The following is a 20,682-nucleotide window of genomic DNA, read 5'->3' as shown; positions in this document are numbered from 1 at the left end:
CAATTTTTTAAAGCAAATATTGGCAGAATGTAAGATGCAATACTAGGTTGGTGACTTCGTTGAATGTAAATTGGGCGAACAGAGCTGATTTGATCTTTTACTTATACAGTATAGTCTGAATGCTTTTTGAAGCTCCCACTGCATTCCAGTTTAGGGACAGACAGCAATACTCAAATTTATTCTTAAAATAAATGGTTTGACCATTAAGCAGAAATATTTTGCAGAGGTATAAGAATTGTATAGCTCACCATGGTTAGTAAATAACCAATTTCACCCCAGATTATGTTTGGAATCACAGAGAAATGACAAATACATTTGAGTTAGATTGTAATCTGCAGTTTGTCCTGCACACAAATCAATCAATTTCTCATTGAGGAAAAAAAAATACTACAATACAAAAACTTTTCTACCAACTGGTCTCTCTAAGATTTTAAGTTATGTTTGAATCATATATTTTTTCTCTGTGTGCTTCCTATTCTTTTGCTCATTTATTCATCATGTGGTGCATTCAAGCATACATCACAACACCTACAACAGATCACAACTGTCAACGTTTTCATTAAACTTGAATGGGCTTTTTTTTTTCACGTAGGCCTATAATTAATTCTTATGGTAAGGTGCTAGCATTTCCTGTTGAAACTTTTGGAAGTAGGGTGTAACAATTTCAATCAAACAGTGGAGCGTGTGCCATTCAATCAATGCATTCTATACCCCATTTCCTTAAATAAAGCACATTTAGGGGTCTTTGTGTTTTATATAGCAGACGTTTGCTAAAAGCAGGACATATCATCTGCACATCACAATCTAGAAACACGGCTTGTCCTACGAGCTGCTTAAAAACGAAATGCTTTTTAATTCTTCCATGATAAATGCATCTGCAGATATTCAACCAACGACAGTAGGGATACATTTAAATGCACTTATCTTTTATTGACATAATAGCCAGACTGATCCATGGGCAACATGTGAAGTGAACAGTCAGCAGCATAAGGCATGCACGAGGCATACGGCCATTCAAGTAGATGCAGTTTGTGGGAACTTTGGAGATGAGGCAGCTCTCATCTATCTCCGTCTCTCTCTCACGCACACGCACACACACACACGCACGCACACAGCAGAGCGGCTGAGGTAATCTTCATAGTATTCCGAAGATGATGTCTGGCTGGAAGAGGATAAATGATGAGTGGGTTTATGTTCAATTTGAATACACACTGACATGTTAACAGGACAGTGCTAAATGCTGCAGTCAGTCACTCACACGCTGCAGGAGGTGCTGCCCCGAGAAAGAGCGGATGTCTGCAGGCTGGCCATCCTCTCCCACTGCCTTGCAGCGAAGGTACCCATAGAGATTAGCCACTTGGAGGGAAATGCTAGCAACCACAAGTGACTGGGGAAGACACACAGATGATGCATCTAAGAAGGATGTATATAATCACAATGCGCCTCTACAGAGCATGCACGCAAGCACCATGTGTCTCACCAGCCATTTAATCTTCAGGGAGAAGAGGGAGGTGAAGAAGAAGAATGTCCATATGAGAGGACAGATGATGAGACCCAGCCAAAATATCCTCGCCTCTGCCTCTGTCCCATTGTTATTGCCCAGGGAGGCCTGCACACACACACGCACACACACACACACACACACACACACACAGCAATGCCCAAATGTTTATTACCCCCAAAAATGCTCCCCCACACTCAAAATAACACACAATGTCTTACTTTTTTAGCCTCAAACACCCAGAGGCTCTTTCCATCCTCGTCGATCTGATTCCACCAACGCAGGCCAACCAGCAGCCTGCCGGTCACATTCTGAAACACAGGACAAACGTGAGTAATCACAACTAGTGAGGTGAAACAAAAAGGATTAAATGGTGCTGAAGTTCATAAGAGGGCGAGAAAGGGGCAAGGGCATAGGGAAGTAAGGGGAATTAGCAGCTGACTTAGTTGACCTCTCACCTTGACAGACCAGAAGTCAAAAGAGAGCAGAGTGATGATCAGGACAAAACACCATGCAAAGTTCTCGCTGATCCAGTCACAGAGCAAATAGGCGACAATGGCAACCACCCGGAAGAACAGGTGGAAAAAGGAGGCGAGGGGGTGTCTGCATTTAAAAGCACAGGATTAGAAATGACCAAGAGCCTGAAAATACCATTAAAGCATGTACAATTAAAGCAAGCAGACAACTTTGTTGTCGGCTACAGCATATCTACACTTCTCAGCACAGAGGCGAGGAGACTCACTCTGAATCATAGGCTAACAGAAAAAAATAGTCACATATAAACGCCTGTGAGAGAGCATAATTCGTCCAATTAAAGTTGCTGAGGTTTTATTTAAATTACACTAATTTTAGCAAGGTTGGAAACACTCTCTCAAACGACATCCCTGCTGATATTATATTTACAAAAGCACAATATTCTGTGCAAGACAGATTTTGTTGATACAATAACAATCTCCTGCAGTGCACCTTATCACTGCGCTTCTCCGCGCGCTCTCCTGCTCGTCAGCAGCAAAGTCCAGCTCAACATCCTCCGTGTCATCCGCCATCGTCTGAGGAAGCAATGACAAAACACAACAGGATTAAATCATCCAACATCATCCTAGCTGATACGACGCAGACGAACACAATACATTTAGAGGCAGACAGAAACCCATTGGTACCACGGTGATACCCATTGCTGTCAATGTCGTAGATGTGTAAAGCAAAGCGAAGTACCATTTGGGGTAAAGCGTAGCTGTATTATAGGGATGGAATAAACCAGGTGTTGCAGTGAAATAAGACCGACACCGACGCTGCCTCCTCTGTCACTAAATGCACCATCACATCAGGAAGCTGGGTTTAAATTTATTTTAAGGTTAAGAGGACTCCCTTAATGTAACGTGACGAAAATGGCCATTACAGCAAAGGCAGTGATTGTTTTGATAGCATATCTGTATTTTTTTCAAATTCGGAAATCACAATCTACATCAAAAGGAATAAAAGTGCGACCGCGGCAGGACTCGAACCTGCAATCTTCTGATCCGAAGTCAGACGCCTTATCCATTAGGCCACGCGGCCTCGCTGTGGTGTGTAGGACAAGATATATATATGTATCTTCCATATTCTCGAATATGTATTAAATACTGTTATATATTTTACTTATTTAATACTTGTGCATGATCCCTTTTTGCATTTTCTAGAAACAACTGTGGTGTGTTCATCCAATCATTTGTTTGTATTCCTAAAAAACGATTACGTATAGTCATCCGGGCCGCGTGGGGTCACTAACGCTTCGTCTTGCTTTGGTTTCACGTCCTCGTGCATTGTGCATGCTAAATAACAAACTAGTTTGTTGTGGAGCAATTTGAGACATATTGTGGTTGATAACTTTGACGTTATACCTCAAGGCACAGATCGGGTGAGGTGTATTTTTTGCTTGTATCGACAGTATAGCTAACACATTTAGTGAGTGCAGAATTAAACGGCTATTATTTTTGTTTGGTTGCTCACAGAATAGCAACACTCCCCTTCAATTAATAGTAAACATGCGTTATCAGGTTCGTGATAACCTTGGCTTAGACTGAAATAAGCAAACTAAATAAGGTGTGTGCGCAACTTAACGCTACCTAACCTAACGTTTAGTCCAGAGTCAACTTATTTCTAGCGTTAATGTTAAAGTTGGGTGATAACTTTTTGAGTAAGTTAGCTCTATCTGAGTGAAAGATCTGAAGCTGTGTTCTTTGACCAATAACATTTCCGCCATTGAACAATATTGCACTTGCAAAATCACACATAGGATAAAATCAAACATTTTATTATCTGTATCTATAATCCATCTAGTAGCTAGATATAGCTGTGTCTAGTCCCGGTTTGTGCCTCAAACTGGGGCAAAGCTGCATCATGTCCTAAAATATGAATGTTGTCCCAATGTCTTCCAGCTCCAGTGTGAAGTCCTCATGAGGTGATGCTGCATGTGTTGCGCTGTCCTCTGCGGAGGACTCTCATCTCTCTACAATGGAGGTGTCCACGCGCCCTCTACTCCACCAAGCCAGACTCTCTTCAGGGCGAGGACTCCACAGAGACCCGCCTGAACCCCCTTAACATTCAGATGCTGTCAAGGAACCTCCACGACCAGATCTTTCGAGGGCTGCAACCAGAGTACAGAGAGGATGATGTGGAGCGTAGCACTAGGCACCTGCAGAAACATCAGCTGTGGGGGAAGGAAACTTCACTGTTGCCCGAAGTGGAGCTGAAGCTTCCCCAAATGTATGGCAAGAATATTGACCAGCACTTCCGTATCTTGGCCCAGAAGCAGAGTCTTCCCTACCTTGAGGCTGCCACCAAGCTGCAGCTGGCTGATCTCCCTCCCATGCCGCAGGAATGGAGCTGGGAGGTTGGATGGACACGCTATGGGCCCAACGGGGAGAGTCAGAAGGTTGATTTCCCAGAGGAGTCGGCACTGGTGTTCGATGTGGAGGTGTGCGTTACGGAGGGACGGTGTCCCACACTGGCTGCTGCTGTGTCTCCCACTAACTGGTGAGGAACAAGCAAGGAATATAAAGATCGTGCAAAGGGGAGAAATGTGGGTGTGGGTGTAAATGGGCCAATAGTTACATTATAATTTTCCCAATGAGTATGCTTTTCTTCCATTCCAGGTACTCCTGGTGCAGTAAGCGCCTAATAGAAGAGAGGTACTCCTGGTCAAACCAGCTGACCCTCGCTGACCTCATCCCCTTGGAGACGCTGATCAACTCTGCCCGCCCACCAGGGGGCCAGTGGAAGGAGAGGCTCATTGTCGGCCATAATGTCAGTTTTGACCGATCTTACATTAAGGAGCAATACTTACTAAAGGTCAGTATTCAGAGGGTGGTGTGTTTCCTTGCTCAGTACCAACTTAGCTTTCTAGCCCCATGTCCCTTTTTTCCTTTCTGTTTGCATCTTTATTGTATGATTTTTACGAGTCACATGAGTAAATGCACCAAGTAGCATGTACCTGTTTTCTTCCCTAAAGGGTTCTAAGGTACGCTTCATGGACACAATGAGCCTTCACATGGCCATCTCTGGGCTGACCGGGTTCCAGCGCACACTTTGGATGGCCAACAAGCTGGGCAAAAGGAGAGGTCTTCAGGAGATCAAGGACCACATTAAAAAAGCTGGACAGAAAAGGGAGGGTCCAATGGTTTGTGTCCACCACATTTCAGCTACAACATGCATTATTTGTGGTAATGTTGCAGTGTATCCTTTGTCGAAAGTGTCAGGATCTGGCTTTTGTCATCAGCAAAACTCAACGTGACATTTCTGTGTGTAGATCGGCTCCTGGGACTGGGTTAATATTAGCAGCATTAATAACCTGGCTGATGTCCATGCCCTGTACGTGGGAGGGCCGCCACTGCAGAAAGAGGCCAGAGAGACGTTTGTGAAGGGCAGCATGATGGATGTCCGGAACAACTTCCAGGTCAGGTGTTCATGACAAATCTTGCTTCAAATTGTCTGTCATCATAGGCCAAATTTATTTATAGACGGTATGTTAAAGTCTCCCAAATGACTTGCGTTCATCATGAAGTACTGACGAATGCATATGGCTTTGCTGACCTCTTCAGGAGTTAATGCAGTACTGCGCCATGGACGTCGAAGCCACACATCAAGTCTTCACAGAACAGCTTCCGCTCTTCATAGAGAGGTCAGTTCATCCCAACCCACGGACACTTTCTATTTCCTTTTATATTGATTTTCTAGCCAGTATGACATTGCTTCGTACACAATGCCGCATAATGAGTCCATCTCCTTTATCTTTAACAAGGTGCCCTCATCCAGTGACGTTTGCAGGAATGCTGGAGATGGGCGTGAGCTACCTTCCCGTCAATCAAAACTGGGGGCGTTACCTGGAAGATTCTCAGGACGTCTACGAAGAGCTCCAGAGAGAGATGAAGAAGTCTCTGATGACTCTAGCGGACGATGCCTGCCAGCTGCTGCAGGACGACAGGTGAGAAGAGCACCTATTCATCACCATGTCTCTCACTGCAGCGCATTATTTCATTCTGATCTTAAGTGTGTGATGAGTGAAAAGCATTATAGATTCATGCATAATCTGTAGTTCCATAACTTCTAAGGGCCAGGTGCTTTAAAGTGCTTTGTATAAAAACATCCACATTGTACATCAATGGACTTGGGTTTTATGTTCTTATTTTCTTAAGGTACAAAGATGACCCCTGGCTTTGGGATCTTGAGTGGGATGTGCAGGAGTTTAAACTGAAGAAAGTAGCAGCCAGCAAGAAGAAAAAAGCAGTCGAAACAAAAGTTGCTACTCCTCTTCCAGACTGGGATGAAGGTATATCCAGAGCCACATTTACAAAGCAAATGTTATAATCTGCAAAAGAGGTAAAAGATAACAGAGATGAAGTTGAGTTTGAGTTCTTGTGATGTTAGACCCAGGTCCACCCTCTGAAGAGGAGATGGCAGGCCCTTACCCCAGCAGGCTGGCTGTGGAGAAGCTGAAGGAAACAGTGAGTCGACTTCCTAAAAGAAGGCAACATCTGCCTGGACATCCAGGGTAAGTAAGGTCACTCCCAAGCACAGCTAAGCCATCTAATAATCATTATCTTAGTCAGTCAGTCCTTCACCCTCCCTTATTGTGTCCTTCAGGTGGTATCGTAAGCTCTGTGAGAAGATGTCTGAGGAGGACAGCTGGTCACCTGGAGCCAACCTCATCAGTCTACAGATGAGAGTAACTCCTAAGCTGATGGGTCTGACGTGGGACGGTTTCCCCCTGCATTACTCAGAGAAACATGGGTGGGGCTACCTGGTTCCTGGACGCAGAGACAACCTGGTACCTGAGGAGGAGAGCACAGGGCCCGTGTGCCCACACAGGTACTTAATACAGTGTGCTTGAGTCATCAAAACAAGATTGTCACGACGTAGGATGTGTTTGTTTCAGCATTGTTCTGTCCTGTCCCACAGAGCTATCGCGAGTGTTTACAGAGAGTATTGTGAGCAGAACAGCAAAGTGCGGCCTGAATATCTGGACTGCAACCCTTCAGATGACCTCATGTGGACGGACAGCACAGTGTGGGCAAAGGTGCGTACGCTCATAATGTAATTTACCTCATTCTTGGAAGTGTTTACAAGAAACCGACCTTTTCATTGGTGTTTAACTAGTGCTGCTTCGGATCATTGATCAGGCCCAGCGGCTCTGGAATGATAACATATATCATGATATGGTTGTGTGTTTCTTGACCTCATCTTAAGGTGGAGGAGTTTGGGTCCTTGGAGAGTCTGACAGAGGAAAATGGAGTCAGAATGATGAGAAATGGGGAGAGTAAGAAAAACAGGGTGAGTGAAATGGTCACTGTCATTTACAGGTGCTTTATGACTTTGTAACATGAACTCTTTTAGTACTGTATTGCAGTTCAAAGTTCTACATTTGAATTCCTATGATAGCCTCGTTTAATATGGAACAGCACTATGCGGTCTAACATGCAGCGTGTTGTGGTTCATTCTGCATGCTTTTTGTTTCGCTGTGCTGAAATTGAACATTAGTTATTGTGGTTTGTTGTATGATATAGTTTGCATTCTGTATCAACAACAGTCTCAAGATCCACATTATGCCCCAGAGGAGAGTCGCTGCCATTATCACCATGGGAATGGTCCCTACAACGATGTCGATATCCCAGGGTGCTGGTTTTTCAAATTACCTCATAAGGTGAAGTTTCACTGTTCACCCCAAGAGCATCCTGAATAACCATCATTGGCACATTGTCACTTCATTGAATTGCTGTCATGGTCTCACTGAATGTGTGTGTTTCAGGACGGTAATCACAACAATGTTGGCAGCCCCTTTTCAAAAGACTTCCTGTCCAAGATGGAGGATGGTACTCTCAGGGCTGGACATGGTGGAACCAACGCTACACGAGCTCTGGAGATCAACAAAATGGTGTCATTCTGGAGGAATGCCCATAAACGCATAAGGTACCTCTCAGTTTCCACCATAGTTATTTGTCCGTTTGTCATAAAGATGGTGAATACAGGATTTCTCACCGTGTTTCTGTAGCTCTCAGATGGTGCTGTGGCTGAGAAAGGAAGAGCTTCCTTGTATTGTCAGCAGGTTTGTCTGGAATACCAATAGCTATCCTCCATTTATTCACCAGCTATTCATCGTTGCTGTTTATTTTAACAACCTTTCTGTCTCCCCAAAGACACAAAGAGTTTGATGAAGAGGGCCAGTATGGTGCCATATTACCTCAAGTCGTCACCGCTGGAACGGTAACACGCAGGGCTGTGGAGCCAACGTGGCTGACTGCCAGTAATGCGCGGGTAAGAAGCAGAGCCCACAAAGAGGAACGCAAGTCTGAGCGTAGCGTTTGAGAGAAATGTTGTTTGTATGAACCGTTTGTTTTTTGTTGTGTCCATAGCGGGACCGGGTAGGCAGTGAGCTGAAGGCCATGGTGCAGGTTCCACCTGGATATCACCTGGTGGGAGCAGATGTTGACTCTCAAGAGTTGTGGATTGCTGCTGTGCTTGGAGAGGCTCACTTTGCTGGCATGCATGGTGAGATCTATCCCTATTTGATGTCTTGTCTAGTTCGTACTTTAACTGCATGTTATTAAAGTTGTAGAAGGCAATTCATCTTTTTTAAAATCTGTTCTAGTTTCAACAAGCAGCACCTGATGTTATCGGTGTTCATCTTATGTCTCTGCTGGGTTCAGGTTGTACGGCGTTTGGCTGGATGACCCTTCAGGGAAAGAAGAGTCAGGGCACTGACCTGCACAGCCGCACCGCTGACACTGTGGGCATCAGCCGAGAGCATGCCAAGGTGTTCAACTATGGACGCATTTATGGTGCGGGACAACCCTTTGCTGAGAGGCTGCTATTGCAGTTCAACCACCGCCTCGGTCAGGAAGAAGCTGCCAGTAAGGCCAAGCAGATGTACGCCTTGACTAAGGGCATACGCAGGTACGCTCAGTAGTTGTGTGGTCGTGTTAGTCGTTTGTGGAAAGGTGATTAAGTCAAGCTCTAGTGCTACACGTTTGTTTTTTGTACATTTCATCAGATACCAGTTGTCAGAGGAGGGTGAGTGGCTGGTCAATGAACTGGATATAGAGGTGGAGAAGGAAGAAGATGGAAGTGTCACGCTGCAGGAGTTGCGGAGGATCACTAGACTGGCCTCACAGAGGTGAGGGAGCAAGTACAACATCACATGGACGTCTACAAGGACTTTTAGTGTCACAATATATTCTCCCATGCCGCCTCAGTTCCTTCATTTCCCTCCTTTATACCCCTCAGCTCGCGGCGGAAGAGGTGGAATATTGTCGACAAACGTCTGTGGGCTGGAGGTACGGAGTCAGACATGTTCAACAAGCTGGAGAGCGTTGCTCATTCGGCCCAGCCGGCCACTCCCGTTCTAGGCTGCAGGATTAGCAGAGCGCTGGAGCCCATGGCAGTTAAGAATGAGGTGAGGCATACATCTAACCGACATGGTGGTTTTCAACCAGCATGAACAGCCAAAAGCCTTTGTTCCCCCCCAATAGTATAATTTTGGTGATTGGTTGTAAGAGATGTTTATTTACTGTTCCTAGCCAAATGTCACCGAGTCTTAAAATCTGACCATAAAAACTGTTTTTAAGAAGAAATGTTTTGCATGGAAATGGCTGTTTCCCCCCCCCAAAAAATGAATTGCATACACATTTCTCAAAAGCCCCAACAGGATAAGGTTCAAATTACGATGGTTCTATATTTTCTTTGTCAGTTCATCACGAGCAGAGTGAACTGGGTGGTCCAGAGCTCTGCAGTGGACTACCTACACCTGATGCTGGTGGCCATGAAGTGGCTCTTCGAGGAGCACGACATCGACGGCCGTTTCTGCATCAGCATCCACGATGAGGTGCGGTACCTCGTCGGCAGCGAAGACCGTTACCGAGCAGCGCTGGCACTTCAGATCACGAACCTGCTTACGAGGTCTGCTCGCTGCTTCGCATTTTTATTCTTCCCCGTCAGAACTTCTACTACGGAATAGGCTAGTAAACTGCAGCTTTTTTACTGAGTGGTGAGCTTGTGTCTCCTGCAGGAGTGTGTTCGCCCATGCGTTAGGCTTGCAGGACCTTCCCCAGTCAGTAGCTTTCTTCAGTGCCGTTGACATTGACCAGTGTCTGAGGAAGGAGGTCACCATGGACTGTGTGACGCCCTCCAACCCCACAGGTCTGGAAAGACGATACAACCTACCACCCGGTGAGTCCTGCACACTATCGGCAGCCTAATTCTTCTATATAGAGGGTTATACTATTTGTATTTCTCATGTAGATATTAATTTAAGAGAATTAATTACAAATTAGAGCACATGAACATTTCAACAGCTCAACTCCTGATACCTGCCAGCCTTAAAAGAAAACTAAATAAATAGAATAAGAAAGAAAATATTCATTTTAAAACAAAAACCAGCACTTGACACAAAGCATTTATGTAACCATATATCCACCTCTTTCCCTTGTGAATTAAATAACTGATAAAGTAGGGCCATCTTTAGCATTACTATATGTAGTTATAACTCTACTATCTTTAATGTGGCTGCTGGAAGCTGCTACAATTAACATGTTTAGAAATACGTGTGGTACTAAATAAAGTGAACTCTAGGAACAAACGTTGTGCAAACTTTCCACAGGTGAGGCATTGGACATGTACCAACTCCTCGACATCACGAAAGGCTCTCTGAACAAAGGAAGATAGTTCAATTCAGAGCAGCAGTTCAAACACACACACACAACTGCCAGGAGGCTGTTTAACAGCAGGTCAAGTTCAAGATCCGTGGAGAATCTGGAGACGCGTGATTCACACGAAGTGAGTCTTGGCTCACTGTTTTCTCTTCTTCTGATGGGGTTCATGGGTCTCCGCTGCCTCCTGTGACTCGTTGGTCTGAAAGGATCGAAAGAAGAAACGGACTATAAGATCTCAGCAAGCAGAGTGTGTTCAACACATCACACGTGGGGAAACGGGAACATTCTGCTTTACTGACTGTGATCGGGTAAAGGAATGTGTGAGGAAAGACAGAGAGCTGCTCGTTACAGTATGAGATTGCATTCACCTCCTGACTGTCATCCTGCTCTTGCAGGGCTGCGTCCAGAGTAGCACGGTTGATGCGGAAATCTCTCGAGGTGCTCAGCTTCATGTACTGCATCAGGTTAACCTGGACAGACACACAGGTGTTGGTGAAACACTGTTGTACGAGTGGCCTAACCGTTAACGCAGCACTACAGGTGTTTAGCGAGCTTTGTGCAATGGCTCTCTTTATTGTATTTTGTCAACTACCTCAAGCAATCTAGTTCACACATACCTTTGATTTCTTTGAGAGTGTGATGAGGTATTTTTCATACTGCTCAATACTGAAGATCACGTTAGGGACGGCTTTCGTCTCACGCAGAAGCTTTGCCTTCAAAGACAATAAAAACGGATTTAAATTCTGACTGGATTCATTCAGAATCGGATTTGTTTGAGGCGCAATAGTTTATATTTGTACGATGTATCTATACATGGTTATTGGTATATTATAGAATGTGTAAATGATTAACAGTAATAGAATGAAAAACCTTACAGAGCCAGCAGTGTTCCCGTCATTTCTTTTCTTTTTCTTCTTGTCATCTCCACCACTGAATTCTCCACTCTAATAAAGAAAACAATGTTTTCAAAGTCCTTCGTGAAGCTGACGTTGCCGTAAACCATAACTGAAGAACTCCAGCGCGATCATAACGACAGATTATCGTTTGTCTGAAAACCTGAAGCTTTGCCGGGGGGAGGGCTAATATACAATAGTGCTTTACCTGTGCGTGTGTGATGAAGGAGTAGCACTGCGGCGTTAGGTGGGAGCCCGACAGCTTGACCTGCACAGGAAAAAAAACACCTTGATTAGCATGACATCGGAAGATTCAAACAAGAGAAACAACACAGACTCACCAGCTTCTCAAAGCGGGCCGGCAGTGCACCGTGCTGGCTGGTGCACACCTGGATGTACTAAAACGACACATGGAGGAAAGAAATGAATGTTGCACTGGAAAAAAAAACAACAACTTTCCATTCAGTCAAGAGATCATAGAGGGGACACAATGCGTACATATTTGACCAGCGTGGTGAGGGTGGTGTACGTGCGACTCAGTTCTCTCAGCAGTGTGATGGTGCAGGTGCCCGGCAGCAGCGCCGTCTGGACCAGCTCATTCAAAGCCGTCAAAAGAGTCCCGAGCTGCAGCGTCAGTGCCTTCTCTATTGGATCCTGCTGGCCTGCAGTCTGGGTGGCCTCGCCTACGCGCCAAGAATACACCGTCACAGAAGTTTTATTACACATTCCCTCGCCCAGGTGCATCCCTTTCCCTTGTCTCTCCCCTCCCCCCCCAAACTCTCACCTTTAATCCAACTGAGCATCAGTGTGAAAAGGCTTCTTACCAGAACCCGATCTGTCAGAGGATGTCTGGCTTTTCTTCCTGGCGATCAGCCAGTCCACTTCATCAAGCACTCTGTCAACCAGAGACAGGACCAGCAGCTGGGGGCAAGAGATTCAAAATGATGAAGATGGGGGGGGGGGGCCACACTGCGCAAAACAGATTCTGAGATATTGATGACAGGCCGACACTCACCGCTCCTGTGGTCGCAGTCTTGATGTTGACGATGGCAAAGTGAGACTGTTTTTCCACCTCCACATTCTGACCATACAGAAAGAATACAAAGTGACATGTTCATTTTTGACCCAGGTACCAGGAGGCCCCTGCAACATAGTGTAGAATGTAAAAAAGGTACAATAGCAAAACAGTGATTTAGATATGTTGCCCAATTTGCCAAAATGTAATGGCTATAAAGTTATAAATGATAGTGCTCTGTCATTGTACCGGATCGATATCTCCCAGTTGGCTGTGGATGTCTTGGCACAGTTCCAGCAACAGGCTGACAGGACTCTTATAGAGAACATGCAGGTTGAAGAGAAGCGAGAGCAGGCTCTTGGAGAAAGCAGAGTCCTCTAAATGAGAGAAACAAACAGATCTCAGAACACACCGTACTGTGCGTAGACACAAAGATTAAGTAAACGGTCGCTCACCGAAACTGGTCTCCTTGCAGATTTTCACAGTCCACCTGATCATCTGCACAAACTGTAGATGAAGACGCGCGTTAGTGGAACAGGTGCTAACTTGTGCTGTTGTGTGAGGTGCATTTAAGAGTACAGCTACCTGCTGGGAGGAGGGCTTTAGCTGGCGTGAAAGCACACTCAAGATGCTGACCAGCAGCTGAGCCTCTTTGCTGTTAAACTCTTCCTCGCCTCCACTTAGCTGTGTGAACAGTGCCCTCTGTTGACGGGCAAAGAAAATGAACAGTGCTCAGTACATTTGTCTGGAAAACAAACCAAGTTGGTTAGTTTCTGACATATTAAATGGCTCCTGGTACACCATTCTGTGAAGTGTTTAAAGCCAGGCTTCTCAAACGGATAGTAGTGACTTACAGTTTCACACCAGAAAATAAATGTTTGGAAGTAACATTTGAAAATACGCAGAGAATAACCAAATTAATTCTGTATCGGTGCACCTGAAACTGTCTGATGTAAAAGAAGTTCATCTCTGTAACGTTGCCATCGTCTGGCTCCGCATCGTCCTCCGAGATGTCTGCGAGAAACACAAAATGTGAGGGCGTACTGTTCAGACTCGCTGCTTCTACTGTTTGTTTTTTACTGTGCGTGTCTAACCCATGGTGGAGAGGAGCTGGGCCATCCTGTCTGGATAGCGCTGCTGACAAGTGGTGAAGATCCTGAGCAGACCTTCCAGGCACAGCAGGGACAAGCTGGAGCGCTTCTCCTTCTTCCCCGCGTCCTCCACCACACTGGGGATGTTGGTGTAACGCCACATCAGCACACTGGATTACGCAAGGACAGATCTCTCCGTCAGTCAAACAATGTCATAGACAACAAAACCATACACACGGTTCTACCTAGACGCCGTTATTTAGGCTAAGGGGTTTCGACCTTGTCATGTCACAGAGGAAGCGGAAAGTTCTGTCTGCGTTCTGTCCGTCTGGTCCGTCTGTGTGTCCGGTTTCCTCCAGCTGCTGGATCTTCTGCACAGCCACAGTTACTGCGTAGCGCACAAATTCTCCACTTGAGCGAAGCACTGAGAGCGCCTCCTCTCTGCTCTGAGTACTGTCCCTGAAACAAAAGAAATGCATTCTTTGTTATTTTCTGCAAGCAATCCAGTCATGTTTCATTCTAGAAATTATTTTTAATGTTTTAGTGTTGCCAATACTACCCATGATTCAGTGCACATTCAATAACATGGTATTTCTAACTTTTGACTTTTCAAGTTTATTTGTAATTGTTTTTGATAAACGCTATACAAGGTGTTAAATCCATGTAATAAAACGAGTGTTTTCCCTGATTAATACAATATTTATAAAAGCTGTTTTCCAGATGTACTGTATATATTGTGATCTGTATACTCAGACAGAGCCAGTAGGTGTAACAGTAATCCATATAAACATTTACCTGAAGAGCACAGTGAGGAGAGTCGAAATGAAGCCCGAAGACAGTAAACTGCGAGGACTCTTGTTTGAAGGCACTCGACCCTTTCCAGATTTCTCCTTCAGGATCTCGGACAGTTTGTGGTAGCGGTTAAACAGCTCCACGAGCTCCTGAAAGCAGCTTTTACTGCGACACACAAATCGTCACTTTAACCACAAATAAAGCTACACGAGGTCTTGACCATACAAAGAGAAGTGGTTGTTACCTGTAGTTGGCTTGGATGAAGTTGTACTCCATAAGGATCTCATACACTCCCATCACCAGCACAGCATAGATGTTATTCTTAACCCCAACACTGGATGCTGTGGAGAACTCCGCTGACTTGTCCTGATCAACACACAGACAGTACACGGCTTAAGACGATGCTTTCAGTGGAAAAACATTATCGGGCCGAGCATAGAAGATGTACCTGATATACAATTCAAGAAAATGTTCAGCAGTTCATTCTTTTAAGGAGAAGTGCTTATTTGCTTCCTGCTTGCAAATCTCATTAGGAGTCCCATATTTTCTTTAACCAGACATTTGTATTAGAATTACAAACTTAAAGTCTTGTCATACTGGGACACATAACTAAACCAATAAAGTGTATGGGAGAGTTACTCCTGCTGTTAACCAGAAGGTGGGAGAGTTAAAGACCTTTCAACCCCATGCAATCTGGTTCAGTGTATGCTGTGTACTTGTCTTGAATGCATACCAGCTCAAAGTCCTCCAGTTCACTCTTGATCATGCGTCTTGTCATGCTCTCTAGGATTGTCTGTAGTTCAGACTGGTATCCCTCCCCTTCATCATCATCATCCTCCTCACCGCTGTCGTCAGCGTTGGGGTTGGCCGATCGCCGCATGTTCTGCAGCCACAGCAGGCAATGTACAGTACAGCTCACCAGATGGGCCTGAAGTGGAACAAACGCTATTTCGATTAAAACGTTATCACAGCAAAAAAAAAAAAAAAAAGTCACAAAAGTGGTACAATGCAGACAGAGTACCAGAGGCTCCTGGAGGTAGACTTGGTCTCCGAGAGCGGTGATGCTCGGTTCCAGTTTCACCGGGGGCAGGAGGTCTTGTTCAGGCTCGTAGTACCGCCTCAGCTAAGGATACGAAGACATGACATACAGCTCTCCATCTTATAGAGAACATGACAAACGGGCTATTATACCCAACCCAGCATGCACCTTACAAACACACATACCTGCGAGAGGAGGGTCTGCATGATGGAGCTTGCAAGTTGAGAGTTGCGACGGAGGACATCGTAGAAACCCTGAAATAGTTGAGGACTTGTATATATATTCTCAGTATAAAATATCTTTCCACACACTAAATGTTCTCTGCTGAATCATACTTCAAATGTTGAAGGATTTTGTCTGCGTTTGAAAGATATGTATGATATGTAAGCAGGATGCTAAAGGTGGAGTAAAAGAAGTTAAGCTTATCAAGGCTATTAGAAATAGTATTTGTAGCAGCATGTCGCAAAATTAAACAACTCATAAACACGGCAAAAGAGACGTCTAACCTCATAGAGCATGAGGCGCACGTCAGCCTGCTGGCCGAGGCAGCGACGCAGGCTGCTGAGGATCTCCAGACAGAACGCTTCATTGGCAGCGGAGTTGTAGCGAGCGTGAACGTCCACTTGGATCTATTCAGGGGTTCAGGCATACAGTTATTGTACAACAGACCATGTTTAAAATGGCACATATTGTCACGGCTGCATATGTGTTTTTCCAGCCGCCTCGTTGCACACGCCCCAGTACAGGCTAACTGGAGCTGTACCTGGCTCGAGGAGATCGCCTGGCTACACTGGCTTGAGGCCAAGCTGCCCAACACTTTGAAGTTCTTCAGCAGCAACAAGAAGCCAGCCACTGCAGACTTCCTGCCATCCAGTTGGCTTGTAGAGAGTCATATGGAGGGAAGAACAGTGTAAGAAAACACCTTTATTTGTGTGTTACAGTTGAGGTTTCAAATGTGTTTACCAAAGCATGATTCGTTAAACTGTACTGATGAAGCTAATCTGACTCAAAGCGAAGCAGTACCCACCTGGAAAACATGGCCTTGCGGAGAACTAGAATCAAAGCATCTTTCAAAGACATACTGACTTTAAGCAAGGGCTGGAGATTAAAACAGAGAACAATGATTAACCAAAATCAACCTCTACAATATATACATGTGTGTGTGTGTGTGTGTGTGTGTGTGTCAGTTAAGATACCTGGATAGCTTTCAGTAAACCCTGAACAGTGGTCAAAGGCAGGTATGACAGGTGGTCAAATGTCTCCGTCACCTTGGAAGATGACTCCAGGAGGATCATGGGAGCCGAGACCACAATGTCAGAGAAAAGATCTGATGATGCAGAAACATAGAAAAGAAAAGAGAAAAGTCAGAATCTAGTTTTAACTGGAGTGATTAGACGCTGGTGTACACCACAAAGGCAGGACTAATATCTAACGGTTGTATTACCCAAGTAATGATTGACAGGTGAGGCTGTCTTTGTGACCAGTCGATTCAAGACCTGGTCCAGTATCTCGCCTCTGATGGGCTCGTGCATCTGTTGTAGAAGAAACACACATCCTTCAGTGAGAAGACAAAATTATGATGTAGTTAATTATCAGTCATTTACATTGTTGATTAAATCAAATTAAATACCTTAAAGCCCTGCAGAAGCACCTGTCCTCCCAGCTTGCATGCCTGCTGATTGGGGGTCCGGGCTATGGTAGCAGACCCTTCTGTGGTCTTGCCAAATGGTCCAGGTTTGGGTCCAAATGCATCCATAAGGAAGAAGCCCAGCTGCACCAGCCCCTGGGTCACATGATCCCAACCAAACACACTGCACAGGCGGAAGTGTAGAAATCATGTGTAGATGATCAACTGCAAATATTGTGTTCAAGAGGTGCTAAAGCAGTGAATCCAACATCACATATTGTTATAACTTAGTCCAAGAAAATCACATCAAGACATGCAAAGTTCTTATGTTAACGGGTTAACTGCTTTGAAGCTCTGACCTGTTCTTGACTGTGTCCAGTATCATCTGAGCCACACTGCAGTGCCCAGGCAGGAGGTCCTGCAGGAACTTGGACCCCTGCTGCAGCTGCTCATCCTTGAAGCTCTTGATGATCGCCCCCTTCAAGAGGTCAAACACCTAACCAAACCAGAGACAGGACGAATGTACAGAAAAGATCAAATGAAGAAGACTGCAATAAGTGTCCGGGGGGGGGGGGGGGGAAATGTACAGATTTCTCACCTGCTCTTCATAACGCTGGATGCGCGCCACTGAGAGAAACAGGGCAACGCTGAAAGGGCAGAGATCCCCATAGGACGTCTGCAGAAATGCAATTCATAGATTTATGGCACACTCAACTTTTCAAAAAATAACTTCAATAACCAACAGATGAGTTATAGATAACCTTAAAGATTTTAAGGAACTCTCTCCCGAGTTCATGGTCGAGTCGTATGGCAAAGACTATGTGGAGGATAGCAGTGCCCTCCACATGCCTCAACTGGTCCTGTGGAATGGACTGAACCTCGAGATCCAGGCTCCTGAGGAAGAAACTGGGATTAACAGCAATCAGTAATGGAAAGTAGGCAGTATGATTTTAGAGTGAACACAGTACGCTCCACTTGCAGTGTATGAGCCACTCACTCTCCGTGTTTCTGCTCCTCTTCCTGGCGAACATCTTGGTCCTTAAAATAACAGATGATTCCATCCAGGACCTGTTTCTTACAGCCCTAGCAGACAGAGTGCAGGGCAGGCATTTAGATAATGGAAACAAGGAGGAAAGATGATTACCTGTTGTCTTTGTCTCTCTCTCTCTCTCTCTCTCTCACACACACACACACACACCTTAGCAGATAATAGCAGCAGTTGATAAACCAGTGGTGGGATCTCCTGCAGATCCAGCTTGGTGAACATCCTCAGCACTTTCTCCACCACAAACTGCAGCTCCTCTGATGACAAGGGCACATCCCTAAAATGAGGCAGACACAAAAAACTAATGTTGTATGCCCTGTAACTAGTATTAGCAGATAAAAACATTGCTATACACTGTAAAACATCATGAAAGCAAAATAAAGTTGTATTATTCTGGTCTGATAGCCAAAGGTGTTACCTGAACATGGTTGTCAGGTGGATGACACATTGCGGGTCCCATCTGCAGGAAAATAAATACAAAACTCCTCTGACTACCAGTACTATTTGTTAAAGATCCATATGAAATGGTTTGGACTCAAATATCTCCTCTCAGTGAGGGGATTGGGCATGTCGTGATTGTCATATATGCTCAAGAACTCCTAAAAAATGTATGTGAAATGTCCATATAGTTTGAAATCTGAGATGTCCTCACCTGCTCGAGCAGAGGCTGTTGATCAGCTGTTTCTTGTATTCTTCACCACTGAGTTCGCCTAACGTTGTCATAAAATAACAAGCAACCACAAGAGACAGTAAATCCTCATGTTCCAGTTTGCACCACCAAGTAAGATGATGATGTTTTTGATATAACGTTAAATGATAAAGCTACCAGCGCTAGTAATTTGCACTCACCTTTGCCATAAGACAAGGCTTCACATGCTGAAAGGGCAGTGAGCACAGTAGGAAACAGCTCCAGGGATTTCCCACTGCCCATTTTTCCCACCTTAATGGCTTCAACAAAAAGAGACGCCAGTTTTGCAAGAGAGGGTCCAGGCAGCGTGTGAGTCTGTGTTCAACAATTAAGAGGCAAAAATGGTAATTAGACAGATGCCATACTGCACACATGAACAAAAGGAAAAGGACAATATGTAAAGACATGTTTACAGTCCAGAATTTGCTAAAACCGATGGGACAGTAACTCAGCACAGAAGAGCAATTATTATGAACAGATATACACCTCCAGCATCAGCAGTCCAATGATATCAGCTGCCACCTCAGTCTGAAGATCCCCAGACTCACACAGAGGGATGCAGTGCTCATAAACAAGAAGTCTGCGGCCTGACCCTTCAGTGGAAGTGGGTGGGGAGCCTAAAAGAAAGAGCAGACAATGCAGGTATTCTGACTAGAGATATGATGTGATCTTTAATTAATACCACCGACAGCAGTTGACACTGGGTGCGTACCTTTAAATATGCCTTTCATCATGGCACCGACCTTCTTACCCTTCAGTGCGCCGTTGTTAATCACAGCGGTGAGCTAGAAAGCAGGTGATGGAGAGGGGACATATATTTGTTTTTTTCACGGATGAGATTATAAATTGCGGTGGGCCAAGTTGACAAAATAACGCAACGTTACCTGGTCATGTGTAAGCGAGGACAGGTACTTCTGAAGTTCGTCGGTACTGTCTCCATCTGACAGGATGACGATTTTATCCATTTCAGCTCTCGTGAGTTCCTTGAAACAAACAGACACGAGCGGCGGGTTAAACGTAACGTCAGAGATACGATCGTTTAGCTACTATTGATACTGGACAATCGATTAAATAAAGTAAACTAGCGAACTAAAGTTAGTCCACGAAGAGTCAAAGTCAAGCGGTAGTTTGGTAACGCTTGCGTAATATAAACGACGCTATTATATTACGAATTTCCCGCCAGCGCACACTTCCTGTTTTGCTTTGTGGTTGCCAGATTTGGCTCAAAGTATCCTGCAACGCAACATAATATTTAACTATAGCGTAAAATACATACACTAACACGAGATGTGTTTTTACTATAACGTGAAATTATTTAGACACATAAAGGTCCATCTAAAAATTGATGTTGCAATTTTGCCAAGAAATATAATATTTTGTAGAAAAACTTTATTTGTGCAGACCTGTCAACCCCGTTTACAAGGCAGGCCTACAAGAGTCAGAGTTGACGCTTACGCACTCTTGAAAATCAATCTTGTGCATTTTAATGTTTGTCTTGGCTGTGTTTGACTGTAAAACGGACTGTTATAATATAAGCACGTGTTGTTTAATACTTTGACGGTTCATCAATAATCTAATTTACGGGTTTTACGAAGGGAAAGTCGCCAGTTTCAGTCCACTCGTATGCTGTGATATTCGTACTGTGTTACAAATGTATAGCAACATTGAGCTATGAAATGCAAAATTATTCACAATATTGAATTCAAATGTATTTCCGTATGATGCAAATTCAAAACAATGCACTACAGGAATGAACTACTGAACTTTTGTTTTGTTTGTCTTTACTTGTGCCACAACTGCATTTCGTTG

General features: G+C 44.6%; 3 protein-coding genes and 1 non-coding gene across 6 annotated transcripts; 1 reads left to right on the top strand and 3 right to left on the bottom strand.

The window, feature by feature from the left end:
• Window positions 1-905: 905 nt before the first annotated feature.
• On the bottom strand, window positions 906-2,782 carry LOC116390939 (Golgi apparatus membrane protein TVP23 homolog A). 2 transcript variants are annotated; one of them, XM_031861096.1, is made up of 7 exons: window positions 2,717-2,782; window positions 2,468-2,550; window positions 1,960-2,104; window positions 1,723-1,812; window positions 1,481-1,609; window positions 1,259-1,387; window positions 906-1,162 (listed from the first exon to the last, which is right to left on the bottom strand). In XM_031861096.1, exons 1-7 carry the CDS (start codon window positions 2,717-2,719, stop codon window positions 1,136-1,138), a joined length of 606 nt encoding a protein of 201 aa, XP_031716956.1. In that variant the 5' UTR covers window positions 2,720-2,782; the 3' UTR covers window positions 906-1,135. The 2 variants fall into 2 exon arrangements, with proteins under 2 accessions (XP_031716956.1, XP_031716964.1); XM_031861104.1 differs by lacking the exon at window positions 2,717-2,782 and having other exon boundaries at window positions 2,468-2,709.
• Window positions 2,783-2,985: 203 nt separating this feature from the next.
• trnar-ucg (transfer RNA arginine (anticodon UCG)) lies at window positions 2,986-3,058 on the bottom strand. Its single transcript has one exon. It is a non-coding gene; the product is annotated as a tRNA-Arg (tRNA).
• Window positions 3,059-3,287: 229 nt separating this feature from the next.
• Window positions 3,288-14,696, top strand: polg (polymerase (DNA directed), gamma). The gene is made up of 23 exons (XM_031861085.1): window positions 3,288-3,398; window positions 3,919-4,516; window positions 4,636-4,831; window positions 4,992-5,159; window positions 5,289-5,435; window positions 5,581-5,660; window positions 5,781-5,963; window positions 6,175-6,308; window positions 6,407-6,530; window positions 6,623-6,847; window positions 6,938-7,055; window positions 7,226-7,309; window positions 7,566-7,679; window positions 7,785-7,945; window positions 8,028-8,081; window positions 8,173-8,290; window positions 8,389-8,524; window positions 8,683-8,929; window positions 9,027-9,149; window positions 9,260-9,428; window positions 9,723-9,931; window positions 10,041-10,201; window positions 10,632-14,696. The coding sequence occupies exons 2-23, from the start codon at window positions 3,945-3,947 to the stop codon at window positions 10,694-10,696; spliced, it is 3,588 nt and encodes a 1,195-aa protein (XP_031716945.1). The 5' UTR covers window positions 3,288-3,398; window positions 3,919-3,944; the 3' UTR covers window positions 10,697-14,696.
• On the bottom strand, window positions 10,298-20,004 carry fanci (FA complementation group I). 2 transcript variants are annotated; one of them, XM_031861073.1, is made up of 37 exons: window positions 19,758-20,004; window positions 19,586-19,658; window positions 19,360-19,490; window positions 19,035-19,188; window positions 18,838-18,895; window positions 18,604-18,645; window positions 18,339-18,462; window positions 18,138-18,223; window positions 17,902-18,034; window positions 17,739-17,816; window positions 17,500-17,636; window positions 17,144-17,324; window positions 16,958-17,045; window positions 16,710-16,840; window positions 16,541-16,611; window positions 16,277-16,391; window positions 16,020-16,142; window positions 15,699-15,767; window positions 15,496-15,597; window positions 15,208-15,402; window positions 14,719-14,840; window positions 14,478-14,639; window positions 13,962-14,141; window positions 13,686-13,852; window positions 13,529-13,605; window positions 13,177-13,293; window positions 13,047-13,098; window positions 12,841-12,968; window positions 12,592-12,657; window positions 12,401-12,497; window positions 12,075-12,259; window positions 11,918-11,974; window positions 11,785-11,844; window positions 11,559-11,627; window positions 11,301-11,396; window positions 11,052-11,153; window positions 10,298-10,882 (listed from the first exon to the last, which is right to left on the bottom strand). In XM_031861073.1, the coding sequence occupies exons 1-37, from the start codon at window positions 19,836-19,838 to the stop codon at window positions 10,820-10,822; spliced, it is 3,972 nt and encodes a 1,323-aa protein (XP_031716933.1). In that variant the 5' UTR covers window positions 19,839-20,004; the 3' UTR covers window positions 10,298-10,819. The 2 variants fall into 2 exon arrangements, with proteins under 2 accessions (XP_031716933.1, XP_031716924.1); XM_031861064.1 differs by having other exon boundaries at window positions 13,047-13,293.
• Between the last annotated feature and the right edge of the window lie 678 nt (window positions 20,005-20,682).

This window comes from Anarrhichthys ocellatus, unplaced genomic scaffold (genome assembly GCF_004355925.1).
Source record: "Anarrhichthys ocellatus isolate YVR2014 unplaced genomic scaffold, GSC_Weel_1.0 scaffold2, whole genome shotgun sequence".
Classification (NCBI taxonomy): domain Eukaryota; kingdom Metazoa; phylum Chordata; class Actinopteri; order Perciformes; family Anarhichadidae; genus Anarrhichthys; species Anarrhichthys ocellatus.
The sequence above is the reverse complement of the archived record's forward strand: the minus strand, read 5'-3'. Positions and strand labels throughout refer to the sequence as shown.

Excerpts from the sequence above, each read along its gene's own strand:
- LOC116390939 (XM_031861096.1), bottom strand. Across the intron at positions 1,610-1,722 it reads GGGTGTTTGAGGCTAAAAAA|GCCTCCCTGGGCAATAACAA; the intron begins GTAAGACATTGT and ends GTGTGTGTGCAG. Across the intron at positions 1,388-1,480 it reads CCCTGAAGATTAAATGGCTG|TCACTTGTGGTTGCTAGCAT; the intron begins GTGAGACACATG and ends TGTCTTCCCCAG.
- polg (XM_031861085.1), top strand. The coding sequence starts at position 3,945 with ATGCTGCATGTGTTGCGCTGTCCTCTGCGGAGGACTCTCATCTCTCTA. Across the intron at positions 5,436-5,580 it reads ATGTCCGGAACAACTTCCAG|GAGTTAATGCAGTACTGCGC; the intron begins GTCAGGTGTTCA and ends TGACCTCTTCAG. Across the intron at positions 7,056-7,225 it reads ACAGCACAGTGTGGGCAAAG|GTGGAGGAGTTTGGGTCCTT; the intron begins GTGCGTACGCTC and ends CCTCATCTTAAG.
- fanci (XM_031861064.1), bottom strand. The coding sequence starts at position 19,838 with ATGGATAAAATCGTCATCCTGTCAGATGGAGACAGTACCGACGAACTT. Across the intron at positions 14,142-14,477 it reads CTCCTCACTGTGCTCTTCAG|GGACAGTACTCAGAGCAGAG; the intron begins GTAAATGTTTAT and ends CTTTTGTTTCAG. Across the intron at positions 12,260-12,400 it reads CTCTGACAGATCGGGTTCTG|GCGAGGCCACCCAGACTGCA; the intron begins GTAAGAAGCCTT and ends CTTGGCGCGTAG.